General features: G+C 42.9%; 1 protein-coding gene across 2 annotated transcripts in view; it reads left to right on the top strand.

Moving 5' to 3' along the window:
- usp3 (ubiquitin specific peptidase 3) overlaps window positions 1-15,388 on the top strand; it is a 77,260-nt gene extending 61,872 nt beyond the window's left edge. For both annotated transcript variants that reach the window (XM_078429896.1, XM_078429895.1), the window contains exons 12-15: window positions 414-532; window positions 2,631-2,744; window positions 6,775-6,842; window positions 13,322-15,388. In XM_078429896.1, the coding sequence (XP_078286022.1) occupies window positions 414-532; window positions 2,631-2,744; window positions 6,775-6,842; window positions 13,322-13,490 (470 nt within the window). In that variant the 3' untranslated portion in view covers window positions 13,491-15,388. The remainder of the gene's footprint in view (window positions 1-413; window positions 533-2,630; window positions 2,745-6,774; window positions 6,843-13,321) is intronic.
- Window positions 15,389-18,614: the final 3,226 nt, after the last annotated feature.

Genomic DNA, 18,614 nt, shown 5'->3' with positions numbered 1-18,614 from the left:
AAAGTGGATTCTTGCAACAGAGGACACCGTGCATCAACATTTGGTCTATATTATGTTCAAGTTTAACTTTAATGATTCCATTGAGAGGAATATTTTGGACATACTTTGGCGTGTTTGAATAGTTTGCTGGTTGGTGCGGACTCGGTGGGCTGAAGACCCCGTTTCCAAGAGAGAGTTAGATTTAGCTCTTGGGGCTAAGGGAATCAAGGGGTATGGGGAAAAAGCCGGAACGGGGTACTGATTTTGGATGATCAGCCGTGATCATATTGAATGGCGGTGCTGGCTCGAATGGCCTACTCCTGCACTTATTTTCCATGTTTCTATGTTTCCGTGTTGTATCTCTAAACTAAACAAGCAGGTTCAAATGGGGTTTTGTGAAGTTGCTGATCAGTCTGCTGGACTTTTTGTTGCAGATTGCCTACGAAGTTTCACAGACTTGGAGGAGCTGGATGAAACCGAGCTGTACATGTGCCATAAGTGTAAAAAACGACAGAAGTCCACCAAAAAATTTTGGATTCAAAAGTTGCCAAAGGTTAGTACTTTTTAAAAGGAATAAAACTAGATACTGTAAAACTGAAAAAATCCAGAAAGTGCTGGAAATACTGATAGAGCCAGCATTCATGGAGAGGAATGGTTAACACTTCAAGTCAATTATATAACATAGAACAATAAAGCACAGGACAGGCCCTGCAGTCCACAATGTGCTGAGCATGATGCCAAGACTGACACAAAAAGCTGGAGTAACTCAGCGGGACAGGCAGCATTTCTGGAGAGAAGGAATGGGTGATGTTTCGGGTCGAGACCCTTCTTCAGACGTACAGAAGGTCTGAAGAAGGGTCTCGAACCGAAACGTCACCCATTGCTTCTCCAGTGATGCTGCCTGTCCCGCTGAGTTACTCCAGCTTTTCGTATCCATCTTCGGTTTAAACCAACATCTGCAGTTCCTTCTTCCACGTGATGCCAAGTCTAACTCTTATCTGCCTGCACATAATCAGTATCCTTCCATTCCCTGCATATTCACATGCCGATCCAAAAGCCTATCCAATGTCATAATGAAAGTGGATGACGGGTTAACCTGAAAGATGCACTGTTTCTGCCTCCACAAATGCTGTATTTGGTATTTCCACTATCTTCTGGTTTTGGTACGTGAAGTGACTAAGTTGCTGTATTCATTGACTGGGCCAAATTACATATTCTGTCTTGTCTGTCTTTATCAAATTCATTGTCATCTTTTGAGTTCTAAAATGTTCCAAAATCCTTTGGGTTGCTGCTGCTTCTTGGCAACTTTGAAAGCTTCTTCAAATATTTCATATTAAGGACTGGTGGACCGTGATTTCTGATTAAATTTTGTTCTTTCAAATCAAAAAATTCTACTTTTGAAATGATGTAGAGTCTGTAGCTCATTAAAGGCATGAGAAGTTCATGTTTCATTCATCTGTCTGTTCTAGTATGTTTTCTATTAGATTGTAGATTGTTAGCTGTATTTATTAATAATTTGGGATGTATTCTTAGTTTGAGCTGGGTGCCCAAATCAGAATATGAACTGATTACAGAAACCCCTTGTTTCTTAATTTAGACTTTAATTCTGCATGACCGTCGCATGTTTCAATAATGTTGATGACCAACTGTAACAGAACCAGGCTGTATCAAACACCATTCCACTTGTTATGAAGGCCATGTTTTCATTGATCTGAATCTCTGTGTGGCTGCCTGTGTTTATTGTCCATCCCTAGTTGTGCCCCCTGAGTGTTGAGTCAGCTCCATCAATCACTCACTTCACTCTGGCGAAGGTACTCGTGGCTAAGTAGAGTGGAAGGCAGTTCCAGAGGAGGTTATTCCAGTAGTTAGACCCAACAGCAATAAATGGTGCTGTACTTCAAATTCAGCCTGGCAGAGTCGAGGACTAGAGGTCATAACCACAGAATTAAAGGATGTTCCTTTAGGAAGGAGATGAGGAGAAGTGTCTTTAGTCAGAGGGTGGTGAATCTGTGGAATTCTTTGCCACCGAAGGCTATGGAGGCCGTCAATAGATATTTTTAAGGCAGAGATGGGTAGATTCTTGATTAGTGCGGGTGCCTAGGATTAGGAGGGAGAGATGGATCAGTCATGATTGAATAGCAGCGTGGACTTGATGGGCCGAATGGCCTAATTCTACTCATCGCTTATGACCATATAACTTGGGCAGTGTGTGGATGTTCTGTGCCCCTGCTGCCTTTGCCTGTCTTGGTATAGTATAAGCAATGTGTTTGCAATATGCTGTTGGTGTAGAGTAGGTATTTTGTGGATGACTCACACAGTTTCCTTATCGTTGGTTATTTCCATTGTGCTGCTGTAACTGGTTTGGATATGCTTCAGGTTCTCTATGTACAATCTGCGCTGTAAAGAGAACCCATAATTCAGGCCTTTTTATATATAATGTTAAATATTGATTTATCATTTAAGATTATATACAATCTTGTAACGGCAGTGAGTGGATTTATTGAAATTCTAATTTATTTATTGCATTAGATTTGTAATATATATGACATGATCTATGTTTTCTTGTTGCAGCCCGAGGTTTTCAAGGGAACTTTGCAGACTGTGTAACTGAATTAGTTTTTAATCTTTTAAACCTGTTTTTTTGTCATTAGGTGCTATGCTTGCATTTGAAAAGATTTCATTGGACAGCTTATCTGCGGAACAAGATAGATACATATGTCGAGTTCCCTCTGCAGGCTCTAGATATGAAGTGCTTCTTATTGGAGGTAAACGCACTCAAATTGTTTGCCAGTTTTTCCTAAGGATTTAAATTGTTACAGAATAACTGCATTGACAAAGACTTAATGCTGTACTTCAAAGTCAGCTTGGTATTGGGGAGTATGTGGTTAAGGATGTTCTGTATGAAGTCTGAACCCTGAAGTACTTCCACCGGGTGGCGCCAGCAATGGCTGCCTCGCCAACAATCTGCATGTCCCTTCCTTCTTTGTGTTTCATAGTATGTGTTAAATGTATGTTTTTAGTATTCTTTAGCTTGTTTTAATGTTGGGTGGGGTTGGGGGAAACTTTTCCTAATCTCTTACCTCGACAGAGATGCAATTTAAAATATATATATATATTTTTAATTCCTTATTCGTATCTCCGTCCGCACTGTGCCCTAACATCGAGGAGTTGGCGGCCGGCCTTTGCTGGAGACCGACTTTTGAGAGCTTTCTGGGACTTTAACATCACGTAGCCCGCGATCCCTTTGCCAGGGATTGACCTCTGAGTTCCAGCCATGGGGGCTTGCGGACTTTAACACTGTGGAGCTCACGGTCTCTGGTCAGAGACCGACTTCAGGAACTCCAAGCCACAGGAACTTTGACCCCACCCGACACGGGAGCTTCGACCGCCCCGATTGATGGTTCGACTGCCCTGACCGTGGGAGAATAAAGAGGAAGGATATTGGACTTTTTTGCCTTCCATCACAAGGAGGAATGTGGGGAATCCGCTGTGGTGGATGTTTACGTTAACCTTTATGCAGTTGTGTGTCTTGGTGCTTTTTTTTCATATGGCTGTATGGTAATTGGATCGGCAGAATGATCAGCCATGATCACATTGAATGACGATGCTGGCTCGAAGGGCCGAATGGCCTCCTCCTGCACCTATTGTCTATAATTCGCATATCACTATCTTAATTGGTACAGGTGACAATAAAAGACCTTTGAAGAAGGGTCTCGACCCGAAATGTCACCTATTCCTTCTCTCCAGCCTGTCCCGCTGAGTTACTCCAGCTTTTTGTGTCTATCTTGTGTTCTATACTCCTGCTGCCTTTGCCTGTCTTGGTATAGTATAAGCAATGTGTTTGTGAGATGTCACTGGTGTAGATTAGGCATGTTACTGCACTATTCTGTGGATGGCTCACACAGTTTCCTTATCTCTGGTTATTTTCATTGTGCTGGTACCCTGTTTAGCTCGATCCACTATTTAGAGCAGTAGTTCTAGGTGGAGCCCTAGTCCTACAGACGGAGTGCTTGAGTAAATGCTAGCGTGTGGTTTAAATAGACACCACTGGTTTCCCACTGCAGCACTGGGAACCCGTGTGAACCCTGATGTTCCAGTAATGAATCTCCCTCGGCATGGTGTGGAGATATTGAGTGGGCCAGGGTTGCTCATGCAACTACTCAAAATTGATTGATTGAAGATACAGCAAGGAAACATGCCCTTCAACCCAATGAGTCCATGCCTGCCCCCTTCCCTGACATCAGCCTGAAGAAGGGCCTCGACCTGAAACGTCACCCATTCCTTCCCTCCTGAGATGCTGCCTGGCCCGCTGAGTTACTCCAGCATTTTGTGTCTACCCTGTGTGATTTCTTGTATCATAAAGGGGAAGAAAAGTTTGATGTGCTCCAATCAACTTTTGTTTCTTTCGTTGGTTTATCAAAAGTACGTCTGTGTACTTATGAGGAGAGTGAAGGCTGCCTTGTGATGTGGCCAGGCTGAGACACGCTACACTTGCCAAGTTACCGGGCAACTGTGCACTGACCATCATGGATCAATCTCTCAGTTGCTTTGTTAGTACAGTGCAAATGATGCCTGAATAATAAGTTGTAGTTACTGTGGAAATTTGTTACGTAATTAAGTGTTTATGGATTTTAATCTGGTACTCATTTCAACATTGGCCCAGAGCTCTTGGAATCTATTTAATCATTAACTGCGATATCACTGCATTGCATCTGTTATATTTTTATAATTGGCAGGGGCCCATCGACTGATTTATGAATGTATCCAAAAATGCTCTGGTGAGCACAACATACTAATTGGTTAGTTTCCAGCCTGGAGAAAACTAATGGATCTGATTCAAGGCCAGGGTGGGATGGGGAACTGGTACTTGGTGTGGACCTTTAAACCCCCACCCCAACTCCAAAACCTTCACCCTATGGTGCAGTACTGTAAGGTTCCACCTCAAATCCCCACTACCTTGCAACGAATCCCCAGATGCTTTAATGCTTGTAATGCTGTTTCCCTGGGGGTTAGAACCCTTGGGCTGATTACAGCTGCTGTACCTCCTCTCCAGTCATGCTGTGTGGTGCTGTGTCTGACCCAGACCTTTCAATGTAGTGTGGCAGCAGTTTTTCATACAGCAAGGATACAGATGCTCCCCGACTAACGATGCTTCCACTTTGCGATGGTGCAAACGGCAGCGACCCCTGGCGAGCAGCAGCACGCTCCCGGTCACGTGTATTCAATGCATTTCTACGTACAATATTTTCGGTTTATGAGGGGTTTCTCTGAACGTAACCCCATCACAAGTTGAGGAGCACCTGATTTCAAATCGCAAAGAGATGGATGGTGTTTGTGATGGAGGCAATTATGTTGACAACTGACAGCACAGATAGGATGGTGCAGCGGGTAGAGCTGCTGCTTTGCAGTGCCAGAAACCCGGGTTCAATCCTGACTTCGGGTGCTGTCTATGTGGAGTTTGCATGTTCTCTTTGTGACCACGTGGGTTTCCTCCGGGCGCTCTGGTTTCCTCCCGCGTCCCAAAGACGTGCAGGGTTGTACTTTAATCAGTCTCTGCAAAAATTGCCCCTAGTCTGTAGGGAGTGCATATGAAAGTGGGATAACATAGAACTAGTGTGAACAATGGTCAGCGTGGATTCTGTGGGTTGAAGAGCCTGTTTCCATGTATCACTAAAACTAAGAAAAACTAAAAAATTAATAACATTGGCCAGGACATTTATGGAACTACTTAATCCTTTAAACAATATAACTCAATAATGCAGCCAACTTTCTGAAGTCCCAATCTATCTTGCTGAGTTCTGTTATGAAGCTTGAATATAGTCATTGATCTGTAACTGAGCATTTCATTGTAGACTGAAGCTTCCACAAATGATTTGTCTTGATAACAAGTTCCTTGGTAAGGAAGGGCACCCAACCTAGCAGTTGGTTTAAAACCTGCTGGGCTGATGCTGCTGGGGCGACATTGTGGATCTGTGGTGGGTGGCAATGGATGGGTGACATTTTGGGTCTGTGCCCTTCTTCAGACTGAATTGAGTATGAAGATAGGTACTGACCTACAATGTCATTTGTCAATTCCCTCCACAAATACTGTTAAAGTTCGATTCTAATAGACAGACAACAATACCATAAAGTGGTAAAACATTAGAGTCTTTATTACGCCAGCGGGAGTCAGCCAGTCGAAGACCCCACACCCTTACAGAGTGTTTCAGCAACCTTTTTATGCACCAAATACAATGGGTTTTTAGAAGTGATAACAGAACCAGACACCCCACACAGGTGGTCTTGCAAGAGGATGGGAGTTCAATGAATCATCACCCACTATCACTGGCCATTGTCCGAGGTTAACAATTGAGTATATTAACATAAACACATCTTCCTAGTGCTCAACTTTAGAGTGATTGTAACGAGGCTCAGTCTATTAACATAAACACATCTTCCTGGGGCTCAACCTTGTGGTAATTGTTTAAGAGGCTTAAGTCTACTCGGTGCTCTTCTGTTGCTCTTCTGTATCCGTATCCTGTCCTTTGTAAGATTACAACACCCCTTCTGCAATCTCAAGCCAGCATCTACACAGAGGTAGACTTGCCGGCATCTGAGGTATGCATTTTAATTTAGTGACAGTTCATCTTCATGTAGCATTTGGTCACATACACCTTAACCCTTAAATCCCCTTTTCTCCTTTACAATACTGCCTGTCCCGCTGAGTTTTTGCAGCATCTGCTATTATGTCTCTATTTAAAGTGTAAGTTTGATGTGTTGATTGAATATCTGATCCTTTTCCCCCCACTTTTGCAGCCTGAAAACAGTGGTCCCGAGTGCTGTCTGTACGACCTGGCGGCAGTGGTGGTGCATCATGGGTCAGGGTGAGCACTTGCTTTACATTCTCCATCACAGAGCAGTTGCATTGTGGACGAGTGTCACTAAACTGATGGGGCAGGGCTGTAAATGATTTGGGAACTAAACGATGTGACTGTACAGTACTGAGATGTCACCTAGGATCTAATCTGATTACCAGATTTTTAATTTGGTTTACACAGTGAGCACTAATCAAATGAAAGCATATTTGCACCGATTCATAAATATAATGTCACCCTTCCAGCAGTCAGGCTCCGCTTGATTAAACTCGTAACTAGAATGGTCTCGGCTATCTACAGTGCCCTCCACAATGTTTGGGACAAAGACCCATCATTCATTTTTTTGCCTCTGTACTCCACAATTTGAAATTTGTAATAGAAAAAATCACATGTGGTTAGAGTGCACATTGTCAGTTTGTATTAAAGGCCATTTTTATACATTTTGGTTTCACCATGTAGAAATTACAGCAGTGTTTATACATAGTCCTCCCATTTCAGGGCACCATAATGTTTGGGACACATGGCTTCACAGGTGTTTGTAATTGCTCAGGTGTGTTTAAATGACCCCTTAATGCAGGTATAAGAGAGCTCCCAGCACCTAGTTTTTCCTCCAGTCTTTCCTTCACCTTTGGAAACTTTTATTGCTGTTTATCAACATGAGGACCAAAGTTGTGCCAATGAAAGTCAAAGAAGCCATTATGAAACTGAGAAACACGAATAAAATTGTCAGAGACATCAGCCAAACCTTAGGCTTACCAAAACCAACTGTTTGGAACATCATTAAGAAGAGAACACTGGTGAACTTACTAATCGCAAAGGGACTGGCAGGCCAAGGAAGACCTCCACAGCTGATGACAGAAGAATTCTCGCTATAATAAAGAAAAATCCCCAAACACCTGTCCGACAGATCAGAAACACTCTTCAGGAGTCAGGTGTGGATTTATCAATGACCACTGTCCGCAGAAGTCTTCATGGCCAGAAATACAGAGGCTACACTGCAAGATGCAAACCACTGGTTTGCCGCAAAAATAGGATGGCCAGGTTACAGTTTGCCAAGAAGTACTTAAAAGAGCAACCACAGTTCTGGAAAAAGGTCTTGTGGACAGATGAGACGAAGATTAACTTGTATCAGGGTGATGGCAAGACCAAAGTATGGAGGAGAGAAGGAACTGCCCAAGATCCAAAGCATACCACCTCATCTGTGAAACAAGGTGGTGGGGGTGTTATGGCCTGGGCATGTATGGCTGCTGAATGTACTGGCTCACTTATCTTCATTGATGATGCAACTGCTGATGGTAGTAGCATAATGAATTCTGAAATGTATAGACACATCCTATCTGCTCAAGTTCAAACAAATGCCTCAAAACTCATTGGCCAGCGTTTCATTCTACAGCAAGACAATGATCCCAAACATACTTCTAAAGCAACAAAAGAGTTTTAAAAGCTAAAAAATGGTCAATTCCTGAGTGGCCAAATCAATCAAAACCCAATTGAGCATGACTTTTATAAGCTGAAGAGAAAACTGAAGGGGACTAGCCCCCAAAACAAGCATAAGCTAAAGATGGCTGCAATACAGGCCTGGCAGAGCATCACCAGAGAAGACACCCAGCAACTGGTGATGTCCATGAATCACAGACTTCAAGCAGTCATTGCAGGCAAAGGATATGCAACAAAATACTAAACATGACTACTTTCATTTACATGACATTGCTGTGTCCCAAACATTATGGTGCCCTGAAATGGGGGAACTATGTATAAACACTGCTGCAATTTCTACATGGTGAAACCAAAATGTATAAAAATGGCCATTATTAAAATCTGACAATGCACTTTAACTACATGTGATTTTTTTTCTATTACAAATCTCAAATTGTGGAGTACAGAGGCCAATAAATAAATGATGGGTCTTTGTCCCAAACATTATGGAGGGCACTGTATGACAGGCATGGATAGAGTAGACAGATGGAAATGTCTACTCATGGAAATGTCAAAGACTAAAGGGGTAAAGTTTAAAAGGAGTGTGCGGCCCAGGTTTTTTTAGAAAAAAGATGGGTGCTTAAAACGTGTTTGCCCGGGTTATTTATGGAATCCGATACAATAATGACATTTAAGAGGCCTAGATATGGAGGGATATGGATCACATTCAGGTAGAGGAGATTAGTTTAACAGCATCATGGACACTGTGGGCCAATGGGCCTGTTCCAGTGCTACACGATTCTTCGTTCTATGAATCCCTCTGAGCATATGCATCAAAACTGGGCAAACATTGGCAGTGTTAAAATTACACTTTCTAAGTTGTCCTGATCCTGCGCGTAAAAAGACACAAAGTGCTTGACCAACTCAGCGGGCTAGGCAGCATCCCTGGAAAACATGGATGCTGCCTGACCCGCTAAATTACTCCAGCACTTTGTGTCCTCCTTTGTTAAACCAATACCTGCAAGTTCTTTGTTTCTACATCCTGATCCTGCACATGATTGTTGGTCATTTCAAACAGCTTATTTTAAAACCTTTCAAATAAAATGCCTTTTATGATTATTGTAAAATTAGAAGTACTCAAAATTGCTATGTATTTTGTACTCGGACCAGATGTTTTTTTGATATATAAAAACTAGATTGTGTTTATGGATGTATGCCAGCATAAACAAGCATGTACATGACAAAATGAGTGGCCTTAGTCATTTCCTCTTGTGATGTGAAGTGCAATAGATTGGTTCATTTTGCTTTCATTAAAAGTCCTACATTGACGTAGTCTTGCAATGCTGGCAATCCTGCAAGACACTCCCTCTGGGATTGAGGTAGCAATGTTCATTTTGCACCTCCACAGTCACAGGTCTGTCAGAAATGGATTTATAAGAGTCAAACCAAATTCCCTGTTGTTGCTGCAAAACTGGTGACCACTTGGCTTCCTCTATCTGCCCCAGGACTATTGTGTTGACATGCTGGCCGGTTCACAGCAGGTGTCAGAGTTGTGGAGGAGCATGGTGACCCGCTCTTTACATCAGGAGGTAAACTGCAAATGACTCATGAAGGTGGTGAGACCAAAAGGAATGGGGGAATTCAGACCCTTAAAACTGCTCAACGCTGGGTAATGAATTAGTCACTTAACTGCTTACCTTGAGTAATCTGAGATCATCCTGGAACCCCAATGGACAGCATCTTTAGACCCTGATTTGCGACAAGACTAAATTGGCTGCTTTCAGTTGAAATTGTCACTCAGTTGAGTGATGTTTAATTTAAAGAATAGCTTGTTGCTACCAGTAGTTGAGATTGAGAAATTAATGCCTGGATTCCGGCAATCAAAGGAGAAGGTTCTTTGATTGGCTCTTGGTTGTACTGGAGTGCAATAAATCACAAATAGCTTTATCGATAAAGAAAATTAGACATTAATGTTGGAATTTGGAGAAAGATGCTGCTCGTTGGATAATAATGTACGATGATATCTGACACGTTTACAGACAATCTGGAAAGAGATCTTTCAATGTTTCCCGACACCATATCCTCTGTGAAGTATACATTAGCAAAACAAATGCAGTGTTTTATTTCTAGATCAGTGGAGTACAAGGTAGGGTTTATGCTGCTTAAGCTGTAAACCTTTGATTAGTTGCCTCTTGGCTACTGTGTGTGGTTCTGGTCACCGAGACCAGAGAGAGGTTCAAACCTCGGGCATAGCCAATGCAGATGAATCAAGAATCTTCTACCCAACAAATGAGGAAAGATTGGACAACGTTCAACTGTTTAGATTTGAAATAATGTGACGTTGAGGAATCTTTCATTGAGATGCACGTAAAATGGGTTTGAAATGTTATATCCATGGGTTGTTTCAGGTAGCCCTTGACACAAAGAGATGGTAGGATAGACTTGAGGCAAGTTGAGAACCAATGTGCTTGACTATAATGACAGCCCTTGAATAGGGCCCCTGACAGGTAATAATTTGTAGTCATTTATAGAACATATGGAGCTGGGCCAGATACAACCTGTCATCACGTGGTCAATATGTTTTATGAAGTTAACTCCATGGGCTTCAAACTGCACGTTCACACAAAACATAATGCATAATGTAAAGACCTAGCATGTGTTAAATATTTTCCACTTAATAGAAAAGCAATTTAGCTTAAACTTGCAGACGAAAGTAAGCAAATTCCACCACTTACCTGCTCGTGGTGCAGTTGCTTAGGTTATTGATTGTGCACTGACATGTGGAAAAGATCCAGCTATAATGATCTAAACAAAGTGCAGGTTGAAAATACCAAATAATAATAATAGGCGTATTGATGCTGGATATTATTTTGGGGAGTGCAATAGAAAATTTGTGTCCTTCTACAATGGATGGAGACAGGTGAGGTGCCAGATACCAGGTCGCCACAGGTCTATACCCCAAATAAAGTGTGGACAGCTAGGGTTTCCCCCTAAGGAATGAAGAAGTGCAAGGTGAGTTTTCTGGGGATTTCTTGTCTTCTGGAAGCCAGCGGCCTGTATTGAGTGTTCGAGTTCACCCTCCTGAGACTGGGAGTTGTAAGCCTCTATTCAGCAGCACTCCCCTCAATTCCCCAGGCTCCAGGAGAGTGGTTGGATTTGAAGTGTCCGGAGGAATTGCAGAGCATTTTGTGTCTGGATTGTCGTGACATGAAGTTAGCAACTGAAGTCAATGCGGCAAACGACTGTCATTGTGTTGTGCAGCACTGGAATTGATGCTCTGGCCTACCATATGTCTTTTAACCCATCCATTTGCCCGCAATAGGACCATATTCTGTGCCTTAGAAACAGAAAAATAGGTGCAGGAGTAGGCCATTCGGCCCTTCGAGCCATTCAATATGATCATGGCTGATCATCTAAAACCAGTACCCCATTCTTGCTTTTTTCCCCATATCCCTTAATTCCTTTAGCACTAAGAGCCAAATCTAACTATCTCTTGTCTGTGAGAGTACCTGTCTAAATGCTTCTTAAATGCAATGATTGTATCTTCCACCTCTGGCACTGCATTCCAGGTGTCAGCTACTTTGTGCATAAAGAAAACTACCCCTCGGATCCCCTTTAAGCTCCTTCCTATCGCCTTGTACCATTGCCCTCTAGTTTATGATAATTCTGCGTTGGGGAAAAAAAGATTCTGGCCGTGTATCCAGTGGTTGGTTATGATCTTCAAATAGGTCTCCTTTGCTCCAAGGATAATAAGCCCACTCTCCCATCTCTCCTCAAAACTAAAGTCCTCTCATCCTTTGTTGGATTTCCATTGTTCTATCTTCTGCTGGCTGTGTCCATTCACGCGTCATCCTTGACTTACAAATGGCTCTTTGTTAGGAAGTTGATTTTTAAATTCTCCCTTTTGCGGCCTTGCCATTCCTGGATCTATAATTGATTTCACTGTAGTACTCCAGTTAACACAGTTAAGGCCTCTCCAACATCTCTGATTTCACTTCTTCCACCTTTGACTGTGCCTGCTGCTACCCAAGATTCTCAGCACGAATTCTATCTCTAACCCTCCTCTCCTCAATAGAATAGTTAGGAAATCTATCCCAATGAAGATTTTGACTGTCTGCCAGTGGGTCTCCTTATGTGGTCCAGTTAATTTTGCTCGCTCTATAAAAATTCAGTATATTAAAAATACATCTTGTTTAAGATCATACATCTGCAAGTGCCAGAAGTCTGAAATGAAGCCAGAAATTGTTGGAGACACTCGACAGGTTGGGCAGCGTTGGGGGGAAGAGGAACAGAGTTCACCTTTCAGGTTGAAAACCCTTCATTGGAGCTTGGAACATGAGTAAAGGTTAGATGCTGAAAGACTGGAGCGACTAGGCTTGTATACACTGGAATTTAGATGGATGAGAGGAGATCTTATTGAAACGTATAAGATTATTAAGGGGTTGGACACGTTAGAGGCAGGAAACATGTTCCCAATGTTGGAGTCCAGAACAAGGCAGTGGAGGCCAATTCTCTGAATGCATTCAAGAGAGAGCTAGATAAAGCTCTTAAGGATAGTGGAGTCAGGGGGTATGGGGAGAAGGCAGGAACGGGGTACTGATTGAGAATGATCAGCCATGATCACATTGAATGGCGGTGCTGGCTCGAAGGGCCGAATGGCCTCCTCCTGCACCTATTGTCTATTGTCTATTTAAGGTGCAGGGCGGGTAGGCCTCTGGGGAAGCACACTATCTGCAACTTAAATCTACCCTTTACTCACATTCCCAGTTCTGATGAAGGACTTGTATCCTGATATGTCAACTTTCTCTTTCCATTGATGTACAACCTGCTGAATGTTGTTGTACCATGTTATTTAGTGTTACACGGACTACAGTGGAAAAAACATGTCAAGTACAATTACTCTGGATTATAATTAATTCATATCCAGCCCATTTATTTCAAGTAGTACATTGTAAGCCTTGTATGTATTTTGCACAAAAATCTTAAATGTTATAATTTTACATTGAGTAAATTGGAATTGCCATCAATGTATTGTAAGTGGAGCAATAATGCCGTTTTCTTTTTCCTCTTAGAGTTGGCTCCGGGCATTACACTGCGTATGCAACCCACGAAGGCCGCTGGTTCCACTTCAATGACAGTACTGTTACATTGACTGAAGAAGAAACAGTTGTGAAGGCCAAGGCCTACATCTTGTTCTATGTGGAACGCCAGACCAGATCAGGATCGGGCACCAAACTTTAATGCAACCTAACGTTTTTTATATGCAACGTTTCCCTGCAAATACTGAATTGAAATGCGCACAAACAGTTCTACATTTCCACAAGTACTTGATAGCTCAAGACATTTCATCTTGCACTTTTAAATAGCTGATGAGAATTGTGTTCATTGCACCATTACTAGTGCTGACGCAGCAATCGTGGACACCTGGTCCAGTTTTAGCCCATCACAGAATATTTTGAAATCTGTAGTGGTTGCTGTTAATCAAGAACTCGGTAGCCCTGACGTTGAAATTTGATATTTTAAAATGGCCTCTTTAGTGTAAATTGTAGGATAGCATTGGTTGTCTTCAAGGTGCATTTACACCTGGGTTCAAACAAACCTCTCGCAAAACATCATGATTCCTGACTTCCAGATTAAATCAGCATTCAGCTCAAGTTTCAGCAGTCAAAATCTGTGTGAGAATGATTTGAGTAACCACACAAGACCAATAAACGATTGTGTGGGTAGGTGACTTGAGGGTTCTTTTTTTTAGCAGGCTGCTATTATTTTCTTTGCTCCTTCAAACAAGTACTGTGTGGACCTAGGCTTCAGTATTATCAGATATGTAAAGTGTAAATGCACCTTGACTTTGCAGGGCTATACCTTGGGCACTTGTATCTGCCCAAGAGTTTTTTTAAAATTGAAAATAGATGACTGTCTAATTTTTGTTGCCATTTTTCATGCAACCATTGTAAACACTGGTAACCCAGAGCAACGGCACTCTGGTCCACACTTGCCTCTGTTGCACAATTCAGTTTGTTTTTACATTTTAGTTTGGGCATTCAACTTTGGGTTTTTTTTAAAGGCGTAATTTTCCTGATGCATCGCTAGACATTATTGGATCTTTCAGAAAAACAAACAAGTTTTGTTTAAAAAAAAATAATGGAGCAAAAAATAAACTGAACTGAAAACAAAATTGGACTCTGGTTTATCCCAATACTTTGCTGGGCAGAGTAGGGTTTATGTTCTATCACTCGGTGGCAATGGATTGCTAAGGTTTGATTAGAAACAGGCTGGGAAGAAAGGCTTGTAATCTGCGATGAAGAGAAGTGAAAAAAGATGGCGGGTTACTACGGAGGAGACTGGGCAGCCTGGTGCATTCGTAACACCATTGTGCTCACAACATGAAACAGTGGGCAGCAGCTTCACACGCTAAATGGTATATTTTCATGCCAGAATGAAGGCCTTTTTTAATCAAAGGCACGTTATCATTAATCCTGTTATAGTGGCCTAAGTAGTGTTTTTGGAACTGAATGTTTAAAACCGCGTAATGAGAAGGAGCGGTGTATTTGCATGTGGATGTTGTGTAACGGCTGGCGTCAGCAGTGGAAGCAGCAGCCAACACAAGCAGTTAGGTGGTTTTCAACAGCCAGTCTTTTAAATGTGAAAACACGCACTAAACTTGAATCTGACTTTTAAAACTGTACAAACGTATTTAAATGTTAATGTTTTTGGTTGCAAAATATGACTGACATAGTAATAACACGAGATTTATTCAGTTTAAACCCCACAACAAACCTGATTGTATATGTACTACTATGGCTGCTTATAATGGTATGTATATTAGTAAATGTTCATGTATTGTTTCACTGATAGTAAAGTGCAATGTTAATGATGCAAAACTTTGCATTTTGTCTTCAATTATAAACCTTTTCATAAACTCTTCATTGCAGCTCTTGTATGTTTAAAATAGATTAATGTACAATATTTGTTTAATAGTTAGTTGTGATCCTGGGAAATAGTTTTAATTAACCGTTCATTGTGTGCAGCTTGGAAATTCTTTACAAAGATGAATTTTTTTTTGTAAACCATCTCACAAAATGTTTCATTGCCCTATATCCCCCCGAAATGTAGGTGCATCTGCCCCTTTAAAAAAAAAAGTGGCTACAATTAAAATCAGTTTCTCAAGTTGGATTTCAGACATCCAATGGGCACAGAAATCTCTTGAACAAATGTACGTTATTTCTTTCTGTAACTCTTTTCCCCATGCAACATAAATAACCTGAAGAAGGATTCGCAGCTGAAATCTTCCCCTTCCCAGTTCTCCCACCAGTCTTACTGTCTCCAACTACATTCTATCTCCATCCGGCCCACTCCCCTGACATCAGTCTGAGGAAGTCTCGACCCAAAACGTCACCCATTCCTTCTCTCCAGAGGTGCTGCCTGACCCGCTGAGTTACTCCGACATTTTGTATCTACCTTTTGAGCCAAAACACCATTTGTCCATTCCTGCCTCAGACACTGTCTGACCCACTGAGCTCATGCAGCACTTTGTGATTTGTTCAAGGTTCCAGCATCTACAGTTCCTTGTGTCAACATGAATAACTTGGCTCTTTAGAGTCATGGCCCTGTGTCTGAAAAGCTGATTAGGAAGACAAATCTGGAATGGCTTTTGTTTCCCTACAGACCTCTGTCATATTGCCAACTGTCCAGTATTAGCTGGGACATCCTGTATTTTGGGCTGAATTAGTTCGTCCTGTACCACAGATGGACATTAACAGAAGGGTAAAGCTGAGGACCATTGTAGATGTAGATTCCTAACTGACTTCTGCTTTTCCAAGTGAACATAAAGCCTAGAAAGAAGGAACTGCAGATACTAGTTAATATACAAGGGATAAGTGCTGGAGTAACTCAGTAAATCAGATGGCATCTCTGGAGAATGTGGATAGGTCAGGTCTAGGGCCAACTATCTCACTCCCAAATACAGGACAAGGTGACACGGTAGCGCAGCGGTAGAGTTGCTGCTTTACAGCGAATGCAGCGCCGGAGACTCAGGTTCGATCCTGACTACGGGTGCTGCACTGTAAGGAGTTTGTACGTTCTCCCCGTGACCTGCGTGGGTTTTCTCCGAGATCTTCGGTTTCCTCCCACACTCCAAAGACGTACAGGTATGTAGGTTAATTGGCTGGGTAAATGTAAAAATTGTCCCTAGTGGGTGTAGGATAGTGTTAATGTACGGGGATCGCTGGGCGGCACGGACTTGGAGGGCCGAAAAGGCCTGTTTCCGGCTGTATATATATGATATGATATGATATGACATTACCACCCCTGCTCCCCACGTGACCTCACTCAGCCAGCGACCAATGGTGGCCGCCCGGGCCGGGAGGCGGGTTGCTACGCAACCTCCATTAGGCGGCGCCCGGGCCTCCGAACCTAACCTGTCTGGAGCTAAAATGTCGGAAACCTAGAGTGTCGGGACCTAAAGCATTGGGGCCTAGTGTCGAGGCCTACAGCACCCGTGCCTACAACGCCCCCCCGGGCCTAATACGGGACAAGGGCGGTCCTGTGTGGGACAAACCAATTTAGCCTAAAATACGGGATGTCCCGGTTAATACGGGACAGTTGGCAACCCTAGTCAGGCCCCTTCTTCACTGTGGGCCAAAGGGCCTATTCCTGTTCTGTACTGTCTCAAGAGATGCTGCCTGACCCGCTGAGTTATTCCAGCACTTTGTGAATAAACACCTTCGATTTGTACCAGCATCGAACTAGAGGGTTCCAGGGTTGAGGTATCAGCTACAAAGGTAAAATGAAAAAGTTGAGACTGTTCTCCTTGGATCAGAGCAATCTGATTAAGGTAGGCAACGTAAGGATCCACAGAGAATCTGCTCCCAATAACAAGATCCAGGACCAAGGAGCAGATTTAAGTCAATTGACTAAAGATGCAGGATTACAAAATGCTGGAGTAACTTCAGTCTGAAAGGTCTCGACCCGAAACGTCACCCATTCCTTCTCTCCAGAGATGCTGCCTGACCTGCTGAGTTACTCCAGCATTTTGTGTCTACCTTCAATTTAAACCAGCATCAGCAGTTTTCTTTCCTACAAAGATGCAGCATTGATGCGAGTAAACCAATATTGGAGGTAGTGATGGAGTGGAATGTACTGGTTGATATGGATTCAAGTGTGACTTTCAGAGCGGGATTGATTGTATATTTGAAGACGATAAATTTGCAGGGGCTCTGGTTGGTGTTGAGTGTCAAAGAGTGGCTGCTCCACCAAGGCTCATTACAATGGATACATGGTTCTCGGCAGTGTGCTGTGTTCATTACTTCCTACATCATGTTCCTGGAGAAAGGAATAGAGGTGACATTGACCAAGCAAAGGTGGTCAAAGAAAAAATACTGGAGAAGATGGCTGTGGTGTCATTCACCTCAGTCCCAATGTGGCACGGTGGTGCAGCAGTAGAGCTGCTACCTTAGAGTGCCAGATACCTGGTTCGATCCTGACTATGGGTGCTGCCTGTATGGAGTTTGTACTTTTTACCGTGTGGGTTTTCTCCGGGTTTTCCAGAGATGCTGCCTGTCCCGCTGAGTTACTCCAGAATTTTGCCTATCTTAGTGTTCTGCTAACACTGGTTCTGCGGCTCCATACGGCCCCTTCTCACACAGGCTGCCCACGTACATGGGACCCTCTCCACTCACTGGCACTGTGCCCATAAAGCCTCATCTCAGGGCTGGCTCTGAGGACTGCCTTGCCACCCTCTTCATAAACGTTGATAATGCCTGTTCTACTGCCAGATGCTGTGCCCATACAATGTCTGCTCTCCTACCGCTGGCTCTGTGAGACTTGACACCTCTTGTTTTTATACACACACATTTTACCCGTGTACGTAGGCCTGCAGAATTTGTCCCGTCAGCTCCTACTGTGTTAGTTTATTAGTGTGACGTGCATCGTGGTACAGTGAACAGCTTTTGTTTGCATGCTATCCAGTCAAAGAAAAGCTGATACATGATTACAATCGAGCCATCCACTGCACAGATACAGGATAAAGGGCACGATAATGTCTGATTAAAGATAGTTCAAAGAGTGTAAGAAAATAACTGCAGATGCTGGTACAAATCGAAGGTATTTATTCACAAAATACTGGAGTAACTCAGCAGGTCAGGCAGCATCTCAGGAGAGAAGGAATGGGTCATGGAAGACTGAAGAAGGGTCTCGACCCGAAGAAGGGTCTCGACCCGAAATGTCACCCATTCCTTCTCTCCTGAGATGCCGCCTGACCTGCTGAGTTACTCCAGCATTTTGTGAATAAATACCAAAGATAGTTCAAAGGTCTTCAAGGAGGTAGCTGGGATTTCAGGACCGCACTTTAGCTGATGAGAATGGTTC

This window comes from Rhinoraja longicauda, chromosome 38 (genome assembly GCF_053455715.1).
Source record: "Rhinoraja longicauda isolate Sanriku21f chromosome 38, sRhiLon1.1, whole genome shotgun sequence".
Classification (NCBI taxonomy): Eukaryota; Metazoa; Chordata; class Chondrichthyes; order Rajiformes; family Arhynchobatidae; genus Rhinoraja; species Rhinoraja longicauda.
Note: the sequence above shows the minus strand (reverse complement) of the source record. Positions and strands in the feature narration are given on the sequence as shown.